General features: G+C 42.1%; 1 protein-coding gene across 1 annotated transcript; it reads right to left on the bottom strand.

The window, feature by feature from the left end:
* Nucleotides 1-7,980: 7,980 nt before the first annotated feature.
* Nucleotides 7,981-11,910, bottom strand: LOC139913356 (sterile alpha motif domain-containing protein 9-like). The gene is made up of 2 exons (XM_071901345.2): nt 11,828-11,910; nt 7,981-11,130 (listed from the first exon to the last, which is right to left on the bottom strand). Exon 2 carries the CDS (start codon nt 11,031-11,033, stop codon nt 8,430-8,432), a length of 2,604 nt encoding a protein of 867 aa, XP_071757446.2. The 5' UTR covers nt 11,034-11,130; nt 11,828-11,910; the 3' UTR covers nt 7,981-8,429.
* Nucleotides 11,911-12,166: the final 256 nt, after the last annotated feature.

Genomic DNA, 12,166 nt, shown 5'->3' with positions numbered 1-12,166 from the left:
TTTAAGGTGCCACTCGGCGGGAGCAGAGTGCCGCACTATCATCAAACAGGGACTTGAAAATGAGTGGCAGGAAAAGTGGAATAAGGAAAAAGGGGAAGACTATATATTTCAATACAAAAGTCGGTTAAAAATTCTAATATTTACATGGGGAAGGATAGGAAAGACACTGTCATATTGACAAGGTTAAGGTTAGGGCATTGTGGGTTTAATAGCTGTTTGCAGGTCATAGGTAAACATCCAGATGGGCTGTGTGAATGTGGAAATTCTGAAACAGTGGTACATGTCATGCTTCATTGTAAAAGGTATTATAAAGAGAGAGAGACTCTTTTCAAAGAATTGTCAGACCTGAGGGTTGCTTCCTTTTCTTTAAAAACTTTGTTTGACTGAGGCAAGAACAATTGATTAATTTAATGGAAAATATTACATTTCTTGCATGCGGCTGGCTTATATCAGGACTATAACAGGACTTTTGTGAATCTGACCGTTGGAGGGCGGTAATATGCCTTGAAGCATCGAAACCGCTGAAATTCCCAAACGCAATCTCACGGGCTAGTGAGATCCAATATGGTATTCTCAACAGAAGTCCACAAACCACACTGATCCTAACTTTTGTTAGGTACATTTTTGATATTGGGATAACCATTTTGTCCACTCAATGGCCATTAGGGAGAAGTTAAAACATGAAAATCATAATTATCAAGAAATGTTTGCTTGTAAGCAGTTTGGTTTGCAACTAACTCCTACATGCAGTTCGTTGTGTGGTCGAAATACAGTACATTTGAGTGATTTTGGTTATTATCTGTAGAATCTATGCTAATTAATATTGAACATGATGTGGCATGACTTCATGCCGCTGACAAATGACAGTGGTGTGATTTTCAGTTAGCATATAGCTCTAGTTCATTAAAAGACAAAGACACAGCTCTTCATGGACATCAAAATTTATTGGCAGATTGCTGGGAGGGCCAGACGCTCCTTCACCAGTTTAAATCAGTGTGTGTGCTGGGAGGGCCAGACGCTCCTTCGCCAGTTTAAATCAGTGTGTGTGCTGGGAGGGCCAGACGCTCCTTCACCAGTTTAAATCAGTGTGTGTGCTGGGAGGGCCAGACGCTCCTTCACCAGTTTAAATCAGTGTGTGTGCTGGGAGGGCCAGACGCTCCTTCACCAGTTCAGCAGTTCATTCACCAAGTCATCATATTCACTGGGATAGTCGAGCGGGTTGCCACTAGTTTTCACGTTAGTGTGTGTACTGGGAAGGCCAGAAGCTCCACCAGTTTTCAGGGCAGTGTCTGCACTGGGAAGGCAGGACGCTCCACCAGTTTTCAGGGCAGTGACTGCACCAGTTTTCAGGGCAGTGACTCCACCAGTTTTCAGGGCAGTGACTGCACCAGTTTTCAGGGCAGTGACTCCACCAGTTTTCAGGGCAGTGACTGCACCAGTTTTCAGGGCAGTGACTCCACCAGTTTTCAGGGCAGTGACTGCACCAGTTTTCAGGGCAGTGACTCCACCAGTTTTCAGGGCAGTGACTGCACCAGTTTTCAGGTCAGTGTCTGCATTGGGCAGGTCGTCTTCACTGGAAGAGTCCCACGGGCTGTCATCAGTTTGCACGTTACTGGGAAGGCCAGACGCTCCACCAGTATTCTGGTCAGTGTCTGCACTGGACAGGTCAGTGTCTGCACTGGACAGGTCAGTGTCTGTACTGGACAGGTCAGTGTCTGTACTGGACAGGTCAGTGTCTCCACCCATTTGTCCTACCGTGTCTGCACTCCTTTTTGCTCTCCACTTTTTCAGGAAGCCAAACAGCTGCTTCTTTTTTTTCTTTGGCTGTTCCATCTTCTCCTCAACCTGTCTTTCTCTCTCAAGAAGCTTTTCCTCTCTCTCTATCTGTGCCATCTTCTCGACCTGTCTTTCTCTTTCCAGGAGCTCTATTTGTTTCTCCAGCTGTGCAGCTTTCTCTCCCATCTGTCTCTTAACATGCCTTTTCTCTTTCGTTAGCTGTGCCATCTTCTTTTCCAACTGTCTGTCTCTCTCCAGCAGCTTTTTCTCCAGCTGTGCCATCCTCTCCTCCATCTGTCTCTCTCTCTCAATGTGCCTTTTGTCTTTCTTTTGCTGTCTCATCTTCTCCACCTGTATTTCTCTCTCCAGGAGCCTTTTCTCTTCCTTCAGCTGTGCCATCATCTCCTCCATCTGTCTCTCTCTCTCAAGGTGCATTTTGTCTTTCTTCATTTGTCTCGTCTTCTCCATCTGTCTTTCTCCCTCCAGGAGCCTTTTCTCTAGCTGAGCCATCTTCTCCTCCACCTGTCTGTCTGTCCCCAGCAGCTGTTTCTCTAGCTGGGCCATCTTCTCCTCCACCTCTCTGTCTGTCTCCACCAGCTTTCTCTCTAGCTGTGCCATCTTCTCCTCCATCTGTCTCTCTCTGTCAAGGTGCATTTTGTCTTCCTTTAGATATGTCCTCTTCTGCACCTGCCTTTCTCTGTCCAGAAGCCTTTTCACTTCCTCTAGATGAGCCATCTTCTCCTCCACCTGTCTTTCTCTCTCCAGCAGGTTTTTATTTTGCTGTGCCATCCTCTCCTCCATCTGTCTCTCTCTGTCAAGGTGCCTTCTGTCTTCCTTTAGATATGTCTTCTGCACCTGCCTTTCTCTTGCCAGAAGCATTTTCTCTTCCTCTAGCTGAGCCATCTTCTCCTCCACCTGTCTGTCTGTCTCCACCAGCTTTCTCTCTTGCCGTGCCATCTTCTCCTCCATCTGTCTCTCTCTCTCAAGGTGCCTTTCATCTTCCTTTAGATGCATCATCTTCTGCACCTGCCTTTCTCTGTCCAGAAGCCTTTTCTCTTCCTCTTGCTGTGCCATCTTCTCCTCCACCTGTCTTTCTCTCTCCAGCAGGTTTTTATTTTGCTGTGCCATCATCTCCTCCATCTGTCTCACTCTCTCAATGTGCTTAGCTGTGGCAGGTAAACAGTACTCCAACTCTGGCAACTTCTGCACAAAGAAATTAACTTCAGCCGCTCTCAACTCCACATACTCCTTGATGGAAGTTTCCTGAGGTCTCATCTTGGCTTCATCAAACTGTAGCACACCGCTATTCTTATATCTCTCTCTCTGTGCCATCCTCTCATCTGTCTGTTTCTCTCTGTCTGAGTAGTAGCGGAACTTGTGAAGTTGTGAATAACTTCATGCTGCTGACAAACTGGTACTTTGCTACCTGGCATTCCGTGATCATTATGACATCATAATGGCTGTAAATGGGAATTCTGCCAGTATTCACCGTATGTTTCTCGAGGACCAGGGCGCTGGGCTGTTGGTCATTTTGTAATCTCACTTCTGTTTTAGAGCGGAAGTGGGATTACATCTAGTTTGCTTATGGTGTACGCCACTAGCTAGTTATGTAACCGACTACCATACAAGTCTAAAACAAAAAAGAGGGGGCCAAACTGATGCAACTTGTGATCTGTTTCATTGTGTTTATTCACACACACACACACACACACACACACACACACACACATACACACACGTATAAACATTTATATACACTCAAACACTGCTAATCTAAATTTTGATCAAAACATTTGCCATTCAGATCACTGATGGAAACTAACTCATGGCTTAGTAACAGTGCAGTCTTATTACTTTTATCCTACATTTTACCGCCTTGTGCCGTCTTTACACAGCTGACTGGGAGCACAGCAAGGAATTAATCATGATCAATTTCCACAAGCTTATTCATCCATCTTTTACCAGGTACAATATATTTACACTGTGGGAGGGGATCGGGGGTACTACTGGATCTACTGCAGCAATAAACTTTATGTGGATGATTATTGTGCGATATTGTTTCAAAACAACATCATTTATACGTCCGGTAGAGTCAAGATTGTTAATATTTGTAGTTTTGCCTTCTTGCCTTCTCTCCTAATTCCACTAACATTACTTAAATACCATAAGATGACGTCACCTACCGTTAAAGTCTGTAGGGCAGCGAAGACGAGTTACTGTCTGCAAATCCCCATTACTGACTGTGGAATGTTAAATTTCACTTTTGTTTTCACACCGGGAGACTCTGTGGATTGAGTTCAATGCTGCTGGTCTGCAGTCTGTACATCTCCAAATTACAGACATGACGTGATGCACATCAGGCGCAATAGAGATCGATCATATGCACATACTTGGGTGGGAGACGGGTCCGGAGCCTGTTAACAGTGAGACCCGCAGAGGAGGCAGCCTAATAGACAATGATTTTAGTTTAAACGACTTGTGTGTTTTGACGTCGACTAGCACAACACTTGAGTTTAAACGAATAGTGGGAGTGGGTTAAACTCTCCCATCCCTAGAAAAAACGCACTACATGTTCGTTTGCTAGAAGTAATTGGATCAAATCAATTTGCTTTAGTATAGTTCCTAGTTTAGTAGCTCCATCCAACCACTCAATTTCGTATGTCATCCACCCAGTCAGTAATAGTAGATGGGTGCAGTACAGTTACGCCATCCGATCGCCGCAGTTAGATGATGTATGCTTCCATATTTCATTCATTGTTTCCGTATTGACAAGCAAACAGACAAGATAGTCGGCGGTGTTTAACCAGAAGGACGATGGCAAAGTGGGTGGAGCAGTTAGGCGCTAGGGCTGAACGATTTTGAAAAAATATCTAATTGCGATTATTTTGACTGATATTGTAATTGCGATATGATTTGCGATATTTGAGGGAATGATCATTTTTACATCATTATTCTCATTTTCATTGAAAAACGTATTAAAATGATTATGGTGTGATTTTTGCGGGGATCTGCACCAAACAAAGATGTTTTCTTAAGTCTGTAGAATATGATGTGTAGGCCAGGACATCTCTGCAGCACGACAATATTTAATTTAAAATGGTATTTTGACACACATTTCGCCTTTAACAAATATTGCGGCTCCTGCGATTTGTTTTCACAAACAAAGTAAAGCCAGATTACTCTTCTCTTTGCTGACTCACTGAATGGCTCCACAATTGGCCGATTGTCCAGTCTCTGATGCTTATGGAGCCACAAACTGTGTACTCCGTATGGATGTGATTTAAAATGTAGCCTATATTTAATAAGTACAATAATTCAGCAGAAACTTACTTAAGTAAAAGTAAAATTACTGAGTAACGGGAGTAAATGTAATTAGTTAGTTCCTCCCTTGGTAGTAAAGTGATTTATATTATTAACACAACAAAAGAGAAAGAGTGTGGTGTGGGGTCTTCTGTGTTTCCAATGGACAAACATGTATGACAGGTTCTTTTCAGAATGGGCAATAAACAAAAATAAGATCCGTCAGAAGATCCAAGATCCGAAGATAGAGGCTTACTTTACCTTTTTAATTTTTTATCTTTGTTCAGCCATGTAGTCAAGAAAGGCTTTTTAATTTTTTTCACCAAATAAGAGTGCCTCTATGGTTTTTATTCTGATATTCCATGCGATCGCCTACAGCGACATCGTCAGACAGCTACCCTGCTCTACTGCAGAGAGACAGACCAACTCTCGCGAGAGAAACGTCTCCTCTGCAAAATGCGGGTACCTTCTAGCCATGACCGTCAAACCAGCTGGCAAAAGATGAGTCTCCATTTTCATGCACAGGTGAAATCTGCATGTAATAATATTACAGGGTGTTGGGATTACTATTAATATTAATATTACTACTACTATTATTACAGGCTAATGATGAAATAAAATGTTACAGGCTAAATGGATATAGGGAATACAGAAATTGTGTCAGGAATTATTGGGGTTTTATTCTTAAAACTCTGAAAATCGCACTTCTTCCCAGCTTAGTATGTATCTGTATTTTTATCACCGTCTTTGTTTACACAAATATAAAACACACATTTATTGATTTAACAATATACAGTATTTTGTGTCGTTGTCCTCATTCCACTCCACATTTCTACTCAAGCCTCATGCTAAAACTGTGTCAAATTGCCTTGCTATCTTAACTTTAGATAGAGGCAGTGGCTGCTGGATCTTGGATGGGTTCATGAAACAGTAGAAGACTGGTTGTAGCCTACTTTCGTCAAATCAAAGAGAAAAACTGGAAACAAATAATGGGATCTTGGTACCTCTATAACTTTACATTTAGATTAATTCACCCCTTCATGCAAATCATCCCCTTAAAATTAATTAAGGGAGTTAATGGAGGAGACCCCATCAAAACCACTTTAAACACCCCTTAATTTTTGACTACTTTCTAATTTAATTAAAAATTCAGGGAGACTGGATCTTTCCATTAATAACTCATTAATAACCCTGTAAACCATGCATAAAAGGTATGAAAAATCCCTTAATTACTAGTGCCTCCACTAATCAACACATGAATAAAACCCTTAAAAACCTGTGATACTAACCTTACTTTTATGTTATTTTTTATGGATAATTAATGTTTATGTAATGGAGAAATTAAGAACATTTCAGAGATAAAATGAAGGGGTTTGGTTTCGTAGTTATATACTGTAGCCAAAATATTGTTCACAGAAGAGAACTTATAGCTTCTGTGGAGGAAATCAGCACTCAGCTGTAGTTTTGTCACGGTTGTGACTTTCAGTCCCTGCTTCATTGTCTAGTTCTTGTATTTCTATGTGTATTATGTTCCCTGTCTAGTTCTACGTGCCATGTTCTCTGTTTGCCCCAGCTGTTTCTGATTTGTAATCACCTCCCCATGTGTATATTAGTCTTGTTCCCCAGTCAGTCTTTGTCGGATCATTATTTTCTGTTACGTGTCAGTTAAGTGCTCCCGTCTCTGTTTACCTGTTGTTTCCTGCACCCGTTATATTAAACACCCAGTCTTGGGGTTTGATCACTACCTGCCTCGCTGTCCTGCATTTGGGTCCTCATCACACCTCACTGTGACAAGTTTGGCATGTCCAAGTGTACCGCTTCTTTATTGCATAGACATGTATTGGTCAGCATGCAGAGTCAGAGCATGTCAATAGGCTTGGGCCAATATTCGATATTAACGAATATTCCCAAAATACCCCCACAAAAAAAAAAAAAATCTTCCCCGGCCATGGCACTGTGTTGCTTAGATCACAATTGTACAAGCTTTTAAACTTATAAACCTATAATGTACTAGTGGTAGGATAGTAAAAAAAAAACTAAAATAATCATACTTTAAGTGAAAAATTAGTCTTGTTAATTCAAGTGGGTTCCCTTTTCCACAAACAGCCTGTTTTTTCTGAAAATAGCAGGAATGAGCAAATTATACCAAATGGCCGTTGTTTCCTCCAATGCTTGAATAGTAAGATCAAATAATCATTATTATTATAGCCTAGAAATTTGATGTAATTAGGAAGAAATAAGATAAAATACCCCCCAAAAAATGAGATTGCCCCCTCGTGATATTTTGGCGGGACAATATCGCGATATTACATTTTGGATATCGCCCAAGCCTAATGTCCAACAAAGTAGACCAAGTTGGCTGCACACCAGACTTCATACAGTGAAACCAAACAAGTGCCTGTGCCTCACTACTTGGCCTTGCAGCCTTGGCAGAGATAACTTGTAGCAGGGAGTGAAAGGGAGACCGGCACAAACTAGAACAAAGAAACAATGTGCAAGTCTCTAATTGTATAGTTCTAGTCAGTCAGTACTGCAACAAAGATGTGACTAAGGTCACGGTAACACAAGGACAAAAACAACAAATGATCATGAAAGGCAAATGGTGATCGTTAAAAGAGGTAAGAAATGGTTATTCTCTCTTCTTATCTCTCTTTGCATTGCTTCCTTATCCCAACCCCAGCTGTCAGTTGAAATGACCAATATGATTCTGTCTGTCCGTCTGACTTGGTTAAATCTTTGTGTGTGTGATGCTTTCAGTGCGAGCAAATGACGAGCCCCCTGTGTTTCTGAATGTACCATGTTGTGCCTGCAAAACTAGAATGTAAGATCCTGCATTGGAAGAATATAGTCTGATTCTAGCTAAAACCAGGAGGAGGAGAACATGTCAATAAACACACTGTCAAATTCTCAATCTGAAAAGAAGATTTATTTAAATTCTGTTCATGCAATCAAACATCAGGATACACATTTTGGATGTCGTTGGGACCCTTAGTGTTAAATTTTTTTTTAAAAAGTCTGTTTCTGCCCCAGGTTTAAAGTGAACATGCACAACAAAATGCTGGTGGGGGGCTGGTTTGGGACTGGGCCTTAAAGCCAACATGGAGAGCAAAAAACATATGTGAAAAAATATGTGATAAAAAGCTGAAGTCACTGGAGAGTGCCCTCATAGGTGTGTCCTCCATCTCTCAGTGAGTATTCTAGTTGAACTAGAATAATATCTTATCATGATACTACTTGGTATCGTGATACCTTGGCTGGTATAGTATCGTGAGGTAAGATTAAGGTATCGTGACCCTGCCAGGGACTGTGGAGTATCCAGTATCCGGTTGCGGTGGGCTGGTCTGGGTCAAAGTTCAGGGCTGTTTTTTTGTCCCAGTCCGTCCCTGGTTGAAGGCCACTGGACCTTGAATGGTGAAACCAAGGTAGAAGAATGTTGGGTTCTGTGTTTTTTTCGGTCGCTTTTTTGAGTTGTTGTTCAAGGCGTTAGATTCATCCTCTGTTGTCACCTTGATTCTCTTCCCTCCAATGCATGCAAACACTTCCTGTTCATGATGCTCTTGTGGTGCGGTGAGATAGCAGGCCTCTCCCCTGACCGGGAGAAGGATCTCTTGGATCTCTGGGATTTCCCACACTTCTCCACTGCTCCACATTTCATCGATCTGTTTTTGCATGCCTTTTCTCTTGTTTTTTTCATTCCTGTCATCCATTGGTCGGTTAGTGTTCACCTTTTCTTCCAAGATTGCATCCAACCTTGACTTGTGAACCCATCTGCTCAGTCCACTGCCCCTTCCCAGAAAAAACAGCGGCAAGAGATAACGGCCTCGGAGATACTTGGCATATTTTTTCTCAAACGTGTCCTCCATGAATGTAACATATTTTTGCAGGTCAAAGTCCAACATAAGGTCAAGAGAAGGTTGTGCAGTCTCTTCCCCTGTTTCTTCTTCTTCATCACTGTCCTTAGCCTCCCATGTTTTGTCTTCTGACCCATCGTCCTCTGCAGCCTGTTGTTCCTCTACTCCTTCATCCTCTTTATCTTCTTGCACCATCAGTGGCTGTTCCTCAGGCCAAAACAGCAGCAGAACCAAAAGGTAAAACTCTGGGCTTCTGCGCCCTACTTCTTCGACCAAGAAACGGTGTATTATTGTTTTGAGTTCTTTCACCGGGGGGAGCTCAGGGGAGTCAGGCACCTTGTTGCTCAAGATGATGTTGGAGAGGATGTACCTTTCAGCTTCTTTGACATCAGCATCGTTTGCCTCGTAGGTTGTTCTCAAACCATTTTGGATTGCTTTTAAATCAGACACTGTTTTTTCAGCTTCTTCAAACTCAGCACGGCTTCCCTTTGATGTACGTAGGCCATGATACAGACAATCGAGCAGGCCCGGAAAGCTAGTGGATTCAGTTGCTTGTTTTGTGGTGTACAGTTCGTAACAAAGTACAATGTCCTTCCAGAAGTAAGGTGGTTCTAAGCTTTCCTTGTCAGGCTTGGAATAGGCCAGGTACCATTCAAAAAACTCAAATTTGTCTTCAACTTCGAGTTTTAGGTTCGGGATGAGACTGTTGCACCCCAGTGAACGGTCAGGCTTGGCATTTTTGTCTCCGGTGAGGACCTTTTTCCATACATCTCCTTCGGCCGTGCAGCTGAGTTTCTCAAAGACTGTCTTTACAACTTGAATGTAGCCAAAGAGGCCTCTGTTGTTGAAGCTATTTGAAACGCTCACCACACCTGTATCCCCCATTTCCAGCCCCTCCTCTTTCTCGGCTTTTTCCTCCACAGCTTTAAATGCTTTGATGGCCTTCTCACCCTTGATTAACACTTCCATCTCCCACTGGGCTTCCCTCAACAAACTGTTCTTGTAAACTTGCCCCAGTGTGTCGGCCACATAGGAGTTTTGGGGTGCTATTTGTATGGCTTGCTTCGCCCATTCTTCGGCTTTTACATAACTGTTGCTCCCCCTTCTAATGTAGTAGAGACGTGCAAGTGTTTGGGGGAAAATGTGGTATGTCATGAATTGACCTGATGCGGTTGACAAAACAGAGACAGCGTTGTGAAAGTTTTCTTGCTGTTTTATGTCCTCAATCAACCTTGAGAACTTCTCCTTACCGTTCTCTCCCATTTCCCTCTTAGTCAGCAAATCTTTTATGAGCTTGATTACATGTGGTTGTGCCTCATCCCCAGAAAGAGAAGACATACATTCCTTCACCAAGGCACTCCTGGAGACTTTTAAGTCAGCCAGCAGCTGTAGAGATTTCTGTGCAATTTCTGGGTGAATCATACATACGCGCAGGTCTCCTCCGGTGCTTGGAGTGAATGTTTTGATAAAAACGGTAAAAGGCGCCATTCTTTTTTCAAAGGGTGGGCCTCCATGGATGGGATCTGGAGGTCCAAGGATCTCCTGACACTGTGACATCGGTAGGTAGGACTTAGGAGCATACGCTTTTAGCAGCGCCAAAAGAGAGAATAGCTTTGTGTTTGTGGACTCTTTGTTTAATTCCACATACTTTGAAACTCCTTCAACAAATTTCTTCACTGTGGCACTTCTGGAAACTTTTAACTCCGCCAGCAGCTGTAGAGATTTCTGTGCAATTTTTGGGTGAATCATACATACGTGCAGGTCTCCGCCGGTGCTTGGAGTGAATGTTTTGATAAAAACGGTAAAAGGCGCCATTCTTTTTTCAAAGGGTGGGCCTCCATGGATGGGATCTGGAGGTCCAAGGATCTCCTGACACTGTGACATCGGTAGGTAGGACTCAGGAGCATACACTTGTAGCAGCGCCAAAAGAGAGAATAGCTTTGTGTTTGTGGATTCTTTGTTTGATTTCACATACTGTGAAATCCCTTTGACAAATGGGTGCCAGTACTTATCCAAAACCTCTTCAGCTGTTAAATCCTTATCATCATCTGAAAGGTATTCACTTCCGCTGCCATCCGCCAAAAGTCCTGTTGTGCTACATGCCATGGTGATAAGCTGTTATTTTGACTTGGACATCGGCGAACCTGTTTTCCCTCTTTGGTTCTGCTGAGATGATGTAATCCAATAGTCAAGTGTCATACACCTGTACAGGCAATAAGAGACCATGTTAATCATTTAATCTCAAACTACAAAATGTTTAATCCCTCACATATATGTATAATTTAACATTGTTGCTAGGGTTACATCTGCATCAACATTCATGATGTAGCCCAGTTACTTGCCTAATCTATTGCTCTGACCAGTGTCATGAGGACAAAACTGATATACTTAGAATAAATCTTACTCTTTGTCAAGGTTTAAGAGCCTTTGAAAATCCATAGAACTGAGAAAATACGGCTGCAGATAAAAACCTTGAATCTCTGAAAAGACAAGATTCCAGGAATTTAGAAAAAAATGACTCCTTTTCAGATTTTGGAATGGGTTTTGAAAGGTTGTGAAACTATTAAGGCTCGCATAACCTTTAACTCAAGTAAAAACAGGAAAGCTTTAGGAAGTTTAGCAAAGATTCTTCTGTTTCAGCAGCAGAACCACGTTCACGACGAAGATGACAAAGTGTAATTGACGTGTAATTTCATCAAATACAAATTAGATAATCTTTCGCCATTTTACCTTAATCTTCATACTCAGCATGCAAGTATCTGACAGATTAATGGAGGCTCCAGTAGCAAGGTTACACATTACATTATAGCATATATTCTTACATAATCTGTCATTTTTGCTCTAAACATTTATCTGTATTGGTAGCCCTCAAAATGAAATAGAATTGACAAAATAATTACCTCCTTAAACCAGTCAAGTTGAAAAAACAAAGACGAAGAAACTCAGTTGATTTAAATGCTGATGCGTATCCTGTTACCTGTTTTGGTTCCAGTAGGTGAGTGGATGGCACGAGGGCCTGAGGGTTTTATTTATAGGCTGCTTGGAGCCACTCCTTCATCATTGTGCGTCCAGAGAACAGCTTCCTTAGTGATTCAGCAAGTCAGGTCTTGAAAGATGAGATGCCACTTACCATCCAAGTTATGTTTTCTCTGAAATGAGAGTGAAGAGTCCTTCAGCTGAATCACTGTGCTTGTAAAGATGTAGCTTCTGTTTTCCTGTAAACTGTGTGTGTGTGTGTG

This window comes from Centroberyx gerrardi, chromosome 23 (genome assembly GCF_048128805.1).
Source record: "Centroberyx gerrardi isolate f3 chromosome 23, fCenGer3.hap1.cur.20231027, whole genome shotgun sequence".
In the NCBI taxonomy this organism is placed as follows: Eukaryota; Metazoa; Chordata; class Actinopteri; order Beryciformes; family Berycidae; genus Centroberyx; species Centroberyx gerrardi.
The sequence above is the reverse complement of the archived record's forward strand: the minus strand, read 5'-3'. Positions and strand labels throughout refer to the sequence as shown.